General features: G+C 44.4%; 1 protein-coding gene across 1 annotated transcript in view; it reads right to left on the reverse strand.

Moving 5' to 3' along the window:
* The window catches only part of RAB10 (RAB10, member RAS oncogene family), a 122522-nt gene that overhangs the window by 21401 nt on the left and 84565 nt on the right, over positions 1–16556 (reverse strand). The window contains exon 3 of the mRNA XM_089655658.1: positions 12102–12240. Coding sequence (XP_089511784.1) covers positions 12102–12240 — 139 coding nt within the window. The remainder of the gene's footprint in view (positions 1–12101; positions 12241–16556) is intronic.

Below are 16556 nucleotides of genomic sequence, written 5' to 3' on the forward strand. Positions count from 1 at the left end.
TTATCTCTGACCTGCTCTGAGGTTCTCCATGTACTCTCCATTAACAAGTCCCTTTCTTACCTCTGACCTGCTCTGAGGTTCTCCATGTACTCTCCATTAACAAGTCCCTTTCTTACCCAGTAAACCACCCAGTTATAAAGCCCCTTCCTCACACTGGGCCTACTCTCTTCCTTGCCTGCCCGCAGGTCCTTTTCACACTCTCCCAGTGCACTGCCCATTAGAGAAACTTCCCTTCCCCAGATAAGCATGTAGTATAGCCAAGCCAAATTGTAACTATTTTTAGGATTAGGATTGAGTATGGAAGGGTTAGAACCTCTGTCATCAGGGCTGAAAGTGGGGGGGGGGAATCCTAACATGATCCTATTGGAGAGCAAATCTTTCAACAGGTCGACTAGTCTAAATATGTTTCTATTACTCTAGTAAGATTTCCTTTTACTTTCTGTTGTGTCTCCAAGTCAGAAACTGAAGGGAAATCTTCATGACGCCAATTTTCGCACCGTTAGTGGGTTAATTGGTCGGCTGGTTTTTCGGGATTTTGGCACTTATCGGTGAAATTGGGGGAAAAAAAAAAAAAAAAAAAAATTGGCCGATTTTGCCGAACTGCTGATTTTCCCGGCAATGATGGGCAAATTGGCTGATCTTTTTACCGATAAAAAAATCTGCGCATGAGCGGTGACCTGCAAGAAGAAAAAAAAAAAAATATTTGACATGAAAGTCTTGCGGTTGCAACAATGTATCTATTTGTATCTGAATAAAAACATCTGTATCCTAAATGGATACATTGTTGCAACCGCTATACTTTTTCATGTCAAATATAATAGCGGCTGTAGACGGGACGAAAATCGGGCGATTTTGTTTTAACGTTGGTGGTAACGTCGGCCCATTGAACGGCCAATCTGTCTTTTCTTTTTTTTTTTAAACCAGCCGGTTTTTGACCCGTCTATGGCCTGCATTACTCCCATTGGGGGAGCTTTCCCTTCATTTTCTGTCATAGCCAAAACCACACGTGAGAGGAAATTCTTCCAAAGTAAGGGAAACCCTGCTTGTTACCAAACTAGTGTGTGTCCCTATTGGAAGGGAATGGGGGCACAAAAAGCAATAAAACCCGACCGGGTTGCTAATCCATCTCTATCCAAAATTAACAAAAAGAAAAAAAAAAAAAAAAAAAAAAAGTTTTGCCTTTAGTAAGGCCTAGTTCACATTTTCCTGGTGTGTTTTGCATTTTTTGGGAGGTGTCTGCAGGAGAAAAACAGCAAAAATGCAGAACATAGCAAACATAAGCATTTTTGATGCGTTTCCATTGAAGTCTATGGAACCAAAAATTCAACCTCTAGTAGGAAAGAGTGTCCTTGGCCCTTTCCAAAAAAAAAAAAAAAAAATCCCCCAGTGAAAAAAAAAAAAACAGATGAATGTAACCCATAAGAAAACCATGTTAATGGACTGTGGTGCCTTTCCGCAAAACTGAAAATGCATAAGTGTGAACCAGGCCTGAGTGCTGGTTTCTGCCTAGGGGGCTGAAAAGCATTTTGCTTACTAAATCCTCTGCTCCTCTGCAGATGGTGCTTCCCCATGCAGTGAATGCCACATTCTCATGTCCAGGGCTATGGTCCTTGCATCGGTCTTGATGACAAAGGACCTTCGACTACTGGATCATAGGGGAGAAGAAGCTGCAGGGACAGTAAAGAAACTGCTGTACCCTGACCCCCAATGGAAATGAGGGGTTAATCTCTGCAATACAGATGTAACCCCCACCGCAAGGGAGGATTTTTTAGGTACTTTGAGTTCCGATTAAACCGCTCGCTGGCAATGTACTGCGGACAAGCGGCCTGCATAGGCAAAGCAATGTACCTGTATGGCCGTTGCCTGTTTCCAGGTGCACATGACCCCGTCTTCCAAATACCAGTGTGATTGTACACAGCAGGTCTCGGCCAATGGGGACCTGCTGATAAGCGGTGTACAATCACAGCCCACATATCTGTGCAGGGAACAATCTCTGTTTTTCATCCCTGCAAAGCAGGGTTGAGAAACGAAGAGGTCTTTAAAAAAAAAGCAGCACACCCTACTCATAGTTAGGCACACAATTATCCGCCCTAGATGTTAATCCCTTCCCAGTCAGTGTCATTAGTACAGTGACCGTGTATATTATTATCACTGATCACTGTAATAATGTCACTGGTGATGTCACTGGCAGTTATTCACTTCCCACCTGCGTCAGTGTCAGATTGCCCGCCATACTATCGCAGTCCCGTTATAAGTCGCTGATCACTGCCATTAGTAAAAACACAAAAAAAACAAAAAGAAATAAATATATTTTCCAATATATATTAGCCATTAGGCCCCTTTCACACGGCGTTTCGTTTTTTTTTCAACAGCTCAGTCACATTTTTTTTCAAGCAAAAACGGATCAGTTTACATCTGTTTCTCATCAGTTTACATCCATTTACATAGTTAGTCTGGCAGAAAAAAAAAAAGACAAAAGTCCATCCAGTTAAACCACACAAAAAAAAAAAAATAAATTATAATCTTATACCCACAATTGATCCAGAGAAAGGCAAAACAAACAAACAAACAAAAAAAAAAAACCCCAACAACAAAGCACGATCCAACTTGCTCCTGCTGGGAAAATAATTCCTTCTTGATCCCGAGAGGCCTCAGTTTTTTTTTTCTGTCCATTACCTCCGGGGGTTTTTTTCCGTCCATTTACCTCCGGGGGTTTTTTTCTGTCCATTTACCTCCGGGGGTTTTTTTCCGTCCATTTACCTCCGGGGGTTTTTTTCCGTCCATTTACCTCCGGGGGTTTTTTTCCGTCCATTTACCTCCGGGGGTTTTTTTCCGTCCATTTACCTCCGGGGGTTTTTTTCCGTCCATTTACCTCCGGGGGTTTTTTTCCGTCCATTTACCTCCGGGGGTTTTTTTCCGTCCATTTACCTCCGGGGGTTTTTTTCCGTCCATTTACCTCCGGGGGTTTTTTTCCGTCCATTTACCTCCGGGGGTTTTTTTCCGTCCATTTACCTCCGGGGGTTTTTTTCCGTCCATTTACCTCCGGGGGTTTTTTTCCGTCCATTTACCTCCGGGGGTTTTTTTCCGTCCATTTACCTCCGGGGGTTTTTTTCCGTCCATTTACCTCCGGGGGTTTTTTTCCGTCCATTTACCTCCGGGGGGTTTTTTTCCGTCCATTTACCTCCGGGGGTTTTTTTTCCGTCCATTTACCTCCGGGGGGTTTTTTTCCGTCCATTTACCTCCGGGGGGTTTTTTTCCGTCCATTTACCTCCGGGGGTTTTTTTTCCGTCCATTTACCTCCGGGGGGTTTTTTTCCGTCCATTTACCTCCGGGGGTTTTTTTTCCGTCCATTTACCTCCGGGGGTTTTTTTCCGTCCATTTACCTCCGGGGGGTTTTTTTCCGTCCATTTACCTCCGGGGGGGTTTTTTCCGTCCATTTACCTCCGGGGGGTTTTTTTCCGTCCATTTACCTCCGGGGGTTTTTTTTCCGTCCATTTACCTCCGGGGGTTTTTTTCCGTCCATTTACCTCCGGGGGTTTTTTTTCCGTCCATTTACCTCCGGGGGTTTTTTTCCGTCCATTTACCTCCGGGGTTCTTTTTTCCGTCCATTTACCTCCGGGGGTTCTTTTTTCCGTCCATTTACCTCCGGGGTTCTTTTTTCCGTCCATTTACCTCCGGGGTTCTTTTTTCCGTCCATTTACCTCCGGGGTTCTTTTTTCCGTCCATTTACCTCCGGGGTTCTTTTTTCCGTCCATTTACCTCCGGGGTTCTTTTTTCCGTCCATTTACCTCCGGTGTTCTTTTTTGCTCCATTTACCTCCGGGGTTCTTTTTTGCTCCATTTACCTCCGGTGTTCTTTTTTGCTCCATTTACCTCCGGTGTTCTTTTTTGCTCCATTTACCTCCGGTGTTCTTTTTTGCTCCATTTACCTCCGGTGTTCTTTTTTGCTCCATTTACCTCCGGTGTTCTTTTTTGCTCCATTTACCTCCGGTGTTCTTTTTTGCTCCATTTACCTCCGGTGTTCTTTTTTGCTCCATTTACCTCCGGTGTTCTTTTTTGCTCCATTTACCTCCGGTGTTCTTTTTTGCTCCATTTACCTCCGGTGTTCTTTTTTGCTCCATTTACCTCCGGTGTTCTTTTTTGCTCCATTTACCTCCGGTGTTCTTTTTTGCTCCATTTACCTCCGGTGTTCTTTTTTGCTCCATTTACCTCCGGTGTTCTTTTTTGCTCCATTTACCTCCGGTGGTTTTCTTTTGCTCCATTTACCTCCGGTGGTTTTCTTTTGCTCCATTTACCTCCGGTGGTTTTCTTTTGCTCCATTTACCTCCGGTGGTTTTTTTTGTTTATTTGTTAACAGAAGAAAAATGGGATATTCTTCCGTTCAAAAAAAAAAAAAACAAACAACAAACAAAAAAGAAATGTTCGTGGATATGGACATTAACGGATGTAAACAGATGATCATCTGTTTACATCCGCTAGCCCGTAGAAATACATGGGTGTCCGGTTTTCCATACGTAAACGGACAGAGGCCTTAGTAAAAAAATAAATATACACACACACACACACACACACACACACACACAGAGAGAGTGTAGGCACAACAACTTTCACACATCCAATCAATATATACTTATTGTGTTTTTTTTTTTGTTTTTTTTTAAACGAAAGACGTAACAGAATACATTTTGCAAAATTTACAAATATATGAAGAAATTAATTTTTATTGGACATATTTTGTAGCAGAAAGTAAATGTGTTTTTTCCTCAAAATAGTTTTTTTCGTTTATATTGCAAAAAATGAAAAACCCCAGTGGTGATCAAATATCACAAAATAAAGCTCTATCTGTATGAAAGAAGAAAAGTAAATTTCATTTTGGGTACAGCGTTGCATGATCGCGCAATTACTAGATAAAAGTAGCGAACTGCTAAATCACAAAAACGGCCTTGTCATTTAGGGCTAAACGTTCCGGCGCTCACGTGGGTAAGCTGACAAATCAATGTTTTCTTTATATTTAGAACTGACCCTCTCCCGGTTTTTTTCCAACAAGTATATAAATGCCATTCACTGATCGAGAACAACTACAGGGAAGCTCAGCGGCTGCACAATACAGTCCTCAGTCACCTCCCCGGAACAAGCATGCAGCAAGGAAAGCCAGGACACCTAATCTGCATATTTGCTCCCAGTCTGGCACAAAGCATGGCAGCCAGGAAACTAGCATTACCAGAAGACAGGAGCGGCTCTGTCAATGTGACATTTATTTAACCCTTTCCCCCACCAGACTCCAGCAAGCCATGGCTCCGGGCTCCCCTTGCGCACACAATGTGCTCTGCTATCAGAGGCACTCCCTGTGTGACTCATGTAGTCCAGCATGCCTGAAAAGTGCCATGACAACTTGCGCAACCCCAGCGGGTGGAAAAATGCTTGTAATCCTGAAATGCAGACTCCTCGCAGACTGGAGGCCGCTACAACCAAAGTGGAATCGGAGCGTCCTCAATCGGCTTTACCACACTGAGTCACACTGCCATGCTCAAGATTTAAAGAAACATTCTTACTTGCTTCTGCTTTGCAGATACTGAGCTAGGCCTGTGTTCCTCACTGGCTACCCGAGCAACACTAACAGGTCATGTATTCCCGTCCTTCAGGCCCCCCCTGCACATCCACGCCGAGTAGTCACACTTTATAAATAGAAGGTTTATCATTTGGCCTATGCATGTGTGGTAACAAGAGCTGGTGATTTGGGAGACTCGGAGATAGGCCGTTACACTGTGTTTATTCTACCCCTTCTAAATTGGAACATCCTAATGCCAGGGAGGCGCGGCGAGAAGAGCGGGGGCAGGGCGACCATGACAGAGGCCCGACGACCATGACAGAGACCCGACGACCATTTTCAGAGACCCGACGACCATTGTCAGAGACCCGACGACCATTGTCAGAGACCCGACGACCATTGTCAGAGACCCGACGACCATTGTCAGAGACCCGACGACCATTGTCAGAGACCCGACGACCATTGTCAGAGACCCGACGACCATTGTCAGAGACCCGACGACCATTGTCAGAGACCCGACGACCATTGTCAGAGACCCGACGACCATTGTCAGAGACCCGACGACCATTGTCAGAGACCCGACGACCATTGTCAGAGACCCGACGACCATTGTCAGAGACCCGACGACCATTGTCAGAGACCCGACGACCATGTCAGAGACCCGACGACCATGTCAGAGACCCGACGACCATGTCAGAGACCCGACGACCATTTCAGAGACCCGATGGTCCGTTTTTTTCTCCATATCGAAAACGAAAAGGTTGCTCAACGTACGAAAATTCTTGGACAGAATAGAACTTCAGAAATGATGTCATGTACTGTATTCTCAGAGGAATACTGAATAAAGGAAAATCATACAATCTGGTATCCGAAAAAGGGACTTCGGTTATTGTCGCATGAACCGTTGTGATGGGCTCTTGAAAGTTGTATACAAATGATCGGATTATTGTATGATCACTCATTTGAAAAATTTTTGTTCAACTTTATTGTGTGACCCCGGTCACGACTTTGAAAACGTGCGACTTACAGCGAAGTTGCACAATTTCAAAATCAGATGACATACCGCTTTGAGGTGCGATTTGCAAGGCATCAGACACAGATGTCTATGCAGATCGCACCAAAAGTAGCGCATGTACTACTTTAGAAATCAGCGGGGCTCCGACCACGTCAGAAACACACAGATATGACAGCTGACAATAGGGTGCGACTTGCCATGTGATTTGGAAGTCACATGGCATGGCAAATGCATGTCAAGTTGCACCAAGTATGACCGGGGACTTAAAGCGGAGATCCACCCAAAAAGAGGAAGTTTCACTTTAAGCCTGTCCCCTGCACCCCATTAAGGATTAGCACCTTTGGGGAGCGGGTATGACAGATACCCGCTGTGATTGCAAGCGGAAGTGGCCCTCCCCACCCCTGTAGTCTTCCGGGACACGTGACAGGTCCCAGAAGACTACAGGACCATTAAAAAAATTGCAGCACTTCTCACGCATGCGCAGTGGGCACCCGCAAGCTGCCACAGCCAGGTGCCCACACTGAAGATGCCGGCACCAGGGAGAGAAGACAGCTGGTGAAACCAGCCATGGTGAGGACACCGCTGGACCGAGGGACAGGTAAGTGGCTGTATTTTAAAAGTCAGCAGCTACAGTTTTTGTAGCTGCTGACTTTCTTTTTTTAATCAGGTGGATCTCCACTTAAAAGGGATACTATAGTTTTTTTTTCTTTAATTACAAACATGTCATACTTACCTACTCTGTGCAGTGCTTTTACACAGAGCAGTCCAGATCCTCCCCTTCTCAGGTCCCCTGCCGGGGAGAGCGGATACAGTGAATGCAGGGGTCCGGGGAGAGCGGATACAGTGAATGCAGGGGTCCGGGGAGAGCGGATACAGTGAATGCAGGGGTCCGGGGAGAGCGGATACAGTGACTGCAGCGTCCGGGGAGAGCGGATACAGTGACTGCAGCGTCCGGGGAGAGCGGATACAGTGACTGCAGGGTCCGGGGAGAGCGGATACAGTGACTGCAGGGTCCGGGGAGAGCGGATACAGTGACTGCAGGGTCCGGGGAGAGCGGATACAGTGACTGCAGGGTCCGGGGAGAGCGGATACAGTGACTGCAGGGTCCGGGGAGAGCGGATACAGTGACTGCAGGGTCCGGGGAGAGCGGATACAGTGACTGCAGGGTCCGGGGAGAGCGGATACAGTGACTGCAGGGTCCGGGGAGAGCGGATACAGTGACTGCAGGGTCCGGGGAGAGCGGATACAGTGACTGCAGGGTCCGGGGAGAGCGGATACAGTGACTGCAGGGTCCGGGGAGAGCGGATACAGTGACTGCAGGGTCCGGGGAGAGCGGATACAGTGACTGCAGGGTCCGGGGAGAGCGGATACAGTGACTGCAGGGTCCGGGGAGAGCGGATACAGTGACTGCAGGGTCCGGGGAGAGCGGATACAGTGACTGCAGGGTCCGGGGAGAGCGGATACAGTGACTGCAGGGTCCGGGGAGAGCGGATACAGTGACTGCAGGGTCCGGGGAGAGCGGATACAGTGACTGCAGCGTCCGGGGAGAGCGGATACAGTGAATGCAGGGTCCGGGGAGAGCGGATACAGTGAATGCAGGGTCCGGGGAGAGCGGATACAGTGAATGCAGGGTCCGGGGAGAGCGGATACAGTGAATGCAGGGTCCGGGGAGAGCGGATATAGTGAATGCAGGGTCCGGGGAGACCGGATATAGTGAATGCAGGGTCCGGGGAGAGCGGATATAGTGAATGCAGGGTCCGGGGAGAGCGGTTATAGTGAATGCAGGGTCCGGGGAGACCGGATATAGTGAATGCAGGGTCCGGGGAGACCAGATATAGTGAATTCAGGGTCCGGGGAGACCAGATATAGTGAATGCAGGGTCCGGGGAGACCAGATATAGTGAATGCAGGGTCCGGGGAGACCAGATATAGTGAATGCAGGGTCCGGGGTTCAGTAACAATAAGGTAAAAAACCTTCTGCCTTACAACCACTTTAAAAAAGAACTTTAGTCCCTATATTAGGGGCTCGGCCACCCCCTCTGGTGTCGCCATAATGGTGTGTGCAAAGATGTGCCATGGGGCTCTGCCTGGCCTCTGAGTCCTGGCAGAGCAGTTCAGCACATCTGTGCGCACACACAGGACATTTCAGACGGCAGAGTTTTGAGTCTTCCATAGTAGCTGCACAGTGGAAACCCACACGTGTGTAGACGTGTCACAGGGCTCAGCAGGAAGTGAAGTCCTGCGGTGAAGGGGGACAAAAACCATCATCCCTCACTGAGCCAAGAAATGAACAAGTATGTAAAATCTCTTAACATAGAACTATCCAAAACTTTAAAAAAAAAAAAGTTTTTAGAGTGGAGAGGGAGTAGAAGCCCTGTCAGTTTTTATTGTTGTCTATGCTCCCATTTAGAAGATTCCCTCTATTTGTCTCTGTTTACCATTATCATTAAGCCCGGGTTCACACTGATGCTGTGCGGAATTCAGTGTTTTCTGTATGAATTCTGCACCGCATCAGAAATCGCACCTCGTTCATGTGAACCGCTGCAGGCGTGTATGTTAACTTAACACCCCAAAATCGGTCCGCAAAATGCGGTGCGACGTGCAAAATAGGATCGCATAGGTGTGAATACCCATTCCATCCAATTCTAGCGCGGCCAAAAAAAATAAAGGGTCCTGCACCTTTTTGGTGAGGGTGCGGTGTGATTAGAGCCTTAAGTTGCACGAATTCCAGATCGACTTTGGAGCGCAACTTAACACTCTCTGGATGAAAGTGGCATCAAAGTAGTGCAGGTACCTCTTCAAAGTCACTGCGACTTTAAGTTGCACCAATTTGAACAGGTGCCATTGAAAAGAATGCGCTGCGACTTGTCGCACGAGTGTGAATAGGGCCAAAAAGCAATTATATCTTACAATGTCTCAAAACCAAAAGTTTCCATTAATTCCCATTCACATTATCGAGTAGCAAGAACAAGCATTCCCGCAACGCGATTGTGACGAGATTCTTTATGTCACTTTTTGGGCAACAAGCTTCGCATGATTTCTAAAGGCACGGTTTGTGGCAGAATCTCATTGCATTTGGGGACGCCATTGAACAACAACCTTCATTATCCACGCTGTGCTGCGATTGACGCACAATTCCACTTTGATGAACACACATTTCTAAAGCACCCAAAACAGAACAAGGAGAACTGAAGGCAACACTTTTTTCCCCCCCTTTTTGAATCACGTAAGGAAGGGTTACAATTCAAGTTTTTGCCATCTGTGCAGTATTAGGAAGATTTCCCTTCACTTCCTGTTCCACAGCCACAACAGGAAGTGAGAGGAAATCCATCCAAAGCGAGGGAACCCCCCCCAGTTGTCCCTAGAACCAGTGTCCCCAGTGGAAGATTTCTCCTCTATATCTGTTCTCATGACCCAAAAATGCAGGAAATCCAGCAAGAAAAGAGAATCAGCAGACAAGCAGAAATCACAACATGAAAAGAGATTTTTCAAGCAAGCTCATATTGAATTGTCAAATAACTATTGTTTGTGTCATTCCTTGTGATCGGGAGCATTCCAATCATGTGACCACTGACAGCCAATCACAGTGGTCACATGACCCAAAAGCCGGTCTCCACCTCCCGTCTTATAGAACCCTTAACCACTTCCTGTCCGGACACTTTCACCCCCTTCCTGCCCAGGCCAATTTTCAGCTTTCGGCGCTTTCACACTTTGAATGACAATTGCGCGGTCATGCAACACTGTACCCATATGAATTTTTTAGCATTTTTTTTTTTTAGATAAAGCTTTATTTTGGTGGTATTTATTCACCACTGGTATTTTTCTTTTTTTTGCTATGTAAATGAAAGTCCAAAAATTTTGAAAACAAGTGTTTTTCTTATAAAATTTTGCAAATAAATAGCATTTAATCATAAATCTTGGCCAAAATTTATTCCGTTATCTTTTTAGTAAAAAAAATAAAATAACCCAAATTAGTTTATAACCAAAAATTATAATTTGTAAACATTTTTTTACTTTTTTTTTTACACACATACTGTCACCCTAGCAGTACAGTGCCACCATGGTGACAGTACTACTTGTGGGGGGTGATGAAGATTTTTATTTTTTTTTTAACACATTGCTTTTACACCCATAAAGGCTATAAAAGCAATCATTTCTCCTTCTCTCTGTCTGCATTCCTGCAGCCATTGAGAACTACTGTGTGAGCTGTGATTGGTCACAACTTGTCACATGGTACAAGGCTGTTGTGAATAGCCCTGTACCATGTGACCACTGTGATCATTCACAGATTTCACACGTAGTAAGCAATGATGTCACAAGTGACATCTTGCTTACTACTTTGCATGTGATCACTGATTGACCAATCAATGATCACATGATCGGGACCTCACACAGAGGTCCCGTCCGACGATTGGTGTTCCTCTGTGTCTGGAGGACACAGCGGGCACCAGATTGCGGTGCTGCACGCTCCCAGGGAGCGCACACAAGCAGGGTGCGGGGAGGCCATTTATAAATGGCCACCCGCCCTAGCACTGCCACCATCCGACCATTTATATACCACGGCCGGACGGGAAGTGGTTAAGGGCCTGCAGGTGGTCAGCGTTAAAGGAGTAAAGAAAAGCACAAACAACCTCATCTTTGTGCAAACTACTTATCCCATCAGCTACAATGTATGAGATGAAGAAAGGCAGACATGTATATAGACCAGCCTGGGTGCCAACCACGGCTTCCTTCACAGATACAGTGGAGGACTGAGTGTAACCACAATGAGATCGAATTGTTTTCCCTGCAGGACCATGAGGTGAAAATAAAAAAAGGTAAAAAAGGCCCAAAAAAAAAAAAAAAAAAAAAAAAAAAAAAAAACACAAAATAATAAAAACAAACAAAAACAAAAAGAAACGACAAAAAAACAAACAGAAAAAAACCCCTAAAAAACGCACACAAAAAAAAGAAAACGAAAAGGAGCCACAACATGAGGAATGGTAAGCTGCAATATATTATAGTCTTGGTTTTGGGTTTAGACTTTTGAAGCCAGCTGTCCAAAAACCTGAAAACTGTTGAGGGCATCTGCCTGATATATAAAAAGGGAGTCTTGACAGTAGGTTGTAGGAGAACCAAGGAACTTCTGGAAGAGGTCCTGGTGCCCGTTACTGCTCACTTTTAAAACATGTCCTAAGCTCTCATAACTGGTGAGTTGTGTGTCCCCATCCCAACGTCTGTAGTGGACTCTAAGGCGGCCATATCTGTGTAGCCTCAGATTACAAGGACAGAGATGATTTCCCGATTCCTCCGGTTTTCAATTAAGCATACATCATGTGACCAGCTTATTAGAACTCTGGGCTCTCAACAGATCGGCAAAAGGGCCCCCCACTCTACATTAGAATGCCATTTACAATACAATTACAACATAGATTATGCTGAGATTTCTTTCATGTAAATTCTGCTACCCTACAGTCTTTCTGAATGCATACAACACACAGATTCAGTTACAGTTTGGGGGTCTACAGCCACCAGCAGGATGTGCCGGAACAGACACTCACCTCATCAATGTTTCTGAGCCACTTGCTGATGTTCTCAAAGCTTTTGGCATTTGTGATATCGTAGACTAACATTATTCCCATAGCCCCTCTGTAGTAAGAGGTGGTAATGGTGTGGAATCGCTCCTGTCCGGCTGTGTCCCTGGAATAGAAAGAGAAGAGGCAGTGAGAGGAGTCACAAGACACTCTGAATTACTGACACAAAATCCTCCTTTGTCTGATGGATCAATGGACACCACAGGGAATAGACATCTCATCTATTGACCATAAGTTAGAGTGTGCACCGACCTACACCCAGCTTAAGACACAAGGCACCTATGTACTGCAGGTTATTTATTGCAGGTACTTCCATAGTGCCGTCAACTTACACAGCGTGTATATATATATATATATATATATATATATATATATATATATATATATATATATATATATATATATGTGTGTATGTATGTATGTATGTGGGCGTCTCTCTCTAAAATAAATAAATATATATATATATTTTAGAGAGAGACATATAATATATATATATATATATATATATATATATATATATATATATATATACACACACACACATATATATACACACACACACACATATACACACACACATATATTTATTTTAGAGAGAGACACACACACATATATATATATATATATATATTTATTTATTATGTACAGTGGGGATCGAAAGTTTGGGCTCCCCAGCTAAAAATTTGTATTAATGTGCATAAAGAAGCCAAGGAAAGATGGAAAAATCTCCAAAAGGCATCAAATTACAGATTAGACATTCTTATAATATGTCAACAAAAGTTAGATTTTATTTCCATCATTTACACTTTCAAAATAACAGAAAACAAAAAAATGGCGTCTGCAAAAGTTTGGGCACCCTGCAGAATTTATAGCATGCACTGCCCCCTTTGCAAAGCTGAGACCTGCCAGTGTCATGGATTGTTCTCAATCATCGTCTGGGAAGACCAGGTGATGTCAATCTCAAAGGTTTTAAATGCCCAGACTCATCTGACCTTGCCCCAACAATGAGCACCATGGGTTCTTCTAAGCAGTTGTCTAGAAAACTGAAACTGAAAATAGTTGACGCTCACAAAGCTGGAGAAGGCTATAAGAAGATAGCAAAGCGTTTTCAGATGTCAATATCCTCTGTTCGGAATGTAATTAAGAAATGGCAGTCATCAGGAACAGTGGAAGTTAAAGCAACATCTGGAAGACCAAGAAAAATATCAGACAGAACAGCTCGCAGGATTGTGAGAAAAATAATTCAAAACCCACGTTTGACTGCACGATCCCTCCAGAAAGATCTGGCAGACACTGGAGTTGTGGTACACTATTCCACTATAAAGAGATACTTGTACAAATATGGTCTTCATGGAAGAGTCATCAGAAGAAAACCTCTTCTACGTCCTCACCACAAAAATCATCGTTTGAACATTGCAAATGAACATATAGACAAGCCTGATGCATTTTGGAAACAAGTTCTGTGGACCGATGAGGTTAAAATGGAACTTTTTGGCCGGAATGAGCAAAGGTACGTTTGGAGAAGAAGGGGCACAGAATTTAATGAAAAGAACCTCTGTCCAACTGTTAAGCATGGGGTTGGATCAATCATGCTTTGGGGTTGTGTTGCAGCCAGTGGCACAGGGAACATCTCACGAGTAGAAGGAAAAATGGATTCAATAAAATTTCAGCAAATTGTGGATGGTAACTTGATGCCATCTGTGTAAAAGCTGAAGTTAAAGAGAGGATGGCTTCTACAAATGGATAATGATCCTAAACACACCTCGAAATCCACGGGGGATTACATCAAGAGGTGTAAACTGAAGGTTTTGCCATGGCCTTCACAATCTCCTGACCTCAACATAATTGAAAATCTATGGATAGACCTTAAAAGAGCAGTGCGTGACAGACAGCCCAGAAATCTCAAAGAACTGGAAGACTTTTGTAAGGAAGAATGGGCAAAGATACCTCAAACAAGAATTGAAAGACTCTTGGCTGGCTACAAAAAGCGTTTACAAGCTGTGATACTTCCAAAGGGGGCAGTACAAGATATTAACTCTGCAGGGTGCCCAAACTTTTGCAGACGCCATTTTTTTGTTTTCTGTTATTTTGAAAGTGTAAATGATGGAAATAAAATCTAACTTTTGTTAACATATTATAAGAATGTCTAATCTGTAATTTGATGCCTTTTGGAGATTTTTCCATCTTTCCTCGGCTTCTTTATGCACATTAATACAAATTTTTAGCTGGGGAGCCCAAACTTTCGATCCCCACTGTGTGTGTGTGTGTGTATATATATATATATTAGTGTGTGTATGTATGTGTATGTATGTGTATGTATGTATATATGTAGGTGTGTGTATATATACATATGTATACACAAACACACACACACACACATATATATATATATACACACACACACACACATACACACACTCGCACATACACGTCCCTAACCCTCAGGGGGTGTACAATCTAAGGTCCCTAACTCACATTCATTCATACACATACTAGGGTCAATCTTAGACAGGAACCAATTAACCTACCAGCAAGTCTTTGGATTGCGGGAGGAAACCGGAGTACCCCGCGGAGGCCCACGCAGGCACAGGGAGAACATGCAAACTCCAGGCAGATGGTGTGGTTGGGATTCACACCAATGACACTAGTACTGCCAGACGGACATACTAACCATTTAGCCACTGTGCTGCCATGTTGATGAGAGGATGCAGAGATACTGACAGCTGAAGTTCTATGCAAATGTCAACATGTCCTGTAAAGCGGAGCTGTACTGTGCTCCCTCTTGACCCCGGAGCATCTCTACTACTCACTGGGATTGCAGACTACATTATAAAGCACAACATAGATCATGATGGGAGGTGAGCTTGATTTTTACAGGACAAAGTCAAGATTTGCATAGAACTTCAGCTGTTCCAGGATCTACCAACATTTGTTCTGAACGAAGGTATTTGCTTAGGCACTGCTGCAACATACGCCCAGTTTGAATCACCCAGCTAATGTGCAGCAAATCTTTCCCAGTGAAAGTTTATAAACGGTCTGTTATCATTGACCTCCATATGGACATGAGTGCATATGGGTGCCTTCCTTTACACCACATACATTACTATCCACACAGAGAAACAAGGTATTCTATCTTCAGCAATCAATTATAGGATATAAGCGGATAATCGTTTGCACGCGGTCTTTTCCTTTTGATTGAGATTCCAAAAGAGGACTAGCTGTCAATCAAGCAGGGTAGGGGGTGTGTCAGCCTGTGATGTCACAAGCGAATACAGAACGCTGTGCATAGGCATGGCATCCTTTAGGACTCGCATCCGAACATGCCTGAGCTTATCCTTGATGCTCAGTATGGCCAATGGGGACTGGCAGAATCACGTGTTTAAAGCAGAACTAAACTTTCTCAACCATGAACCATTTTTAATCCTTATGCTGCTAGTCTTCGTAAATAGATAGGAAGGTACAGTGAAGGAAATAAGTATTTGATTTTGAATGTTTGCCCACTCACAAAGAAATGATCAGTCTAAAAATCGAATGTTCGGTGTATTGTAACACTGAGAGACAGAATAGCAACAAACAATTCAAAAGAAATGCATGTCTAACAAATGACTGATCTGCATGTTCATGAGGGAAATAAGTATTTGATCCCCTATCATTCAGCAGGATTTCTGGCTACCAGGTGTCTTTCATACAGGTAACAAGCTGAGATTAGAAGCAGTCTCTTAAAAGGGAGTGCTGCTAATCTCATTTTGTTACCTGTATAATAGACACCTGTCCACAGGAGCAATCAAACGATCAGATTCCAAACTCTCCACCATGGCAAAGACCAAAGAGCTGTCCAAGGATGTCAGGGACAAGATTGTAGACCTACACAAGGCTGGACTGGGCTACCAAACTATCGCCAAGCAGGTTGATGAGAAGGTGACAACAGTTGGTGCAATCATTCACAAATGGAAGAAACACAAAACAACTGTCAGTCTCCCTAGGTCTGGTGCACCATGCAAGATCTCACCTCGTGGAGTGTCAATGATCATGAGAACAGTGAGGAATCATCCCAGAACTACATGTGAGGATCTTGTCAATGATCTCCAGGCAGCTGGGACCACAGTCACCAAGAAAACAATTGGTAACACACTACACCGACAAGGATTGAAATCCTGCAGTGCCCACAAGGTCCCTCTGCTCCAGAAAGCACATGTCCAGGCCCGTCTGAAGTTTGCCACTGAACATCTGAATGATGCAGAGGAGGACTGGCTGAAAGTGTTGTGGTCAGATGAGACCAAAATCGAGCTCTTTGGCATCAACTCAACTCGCCGTGTTTGGAGGAGGAGGAATGCTGCCTATGACCCCAAGAACACCATCCCAACTGTCAAACATGGTGGTGGAAACATTCTGCTTTGGGGGTGTTTTTCTGCTAAAGGGACA

Source organism: Staurois parvus, unplaced genomic scaffold (assembly GCF_062004578.1).
Source record: "Staurois parvus isolate SC_StPar_1 unplaced genomic scaffold, SC_StPar_1.0 ptg000860l, whole genome shotgun sequence".
NCBI lineage: Eukaryota > Metazoa > Chordata > Amphibia > Anura > Ranidae > Staurois > Staurois parvus.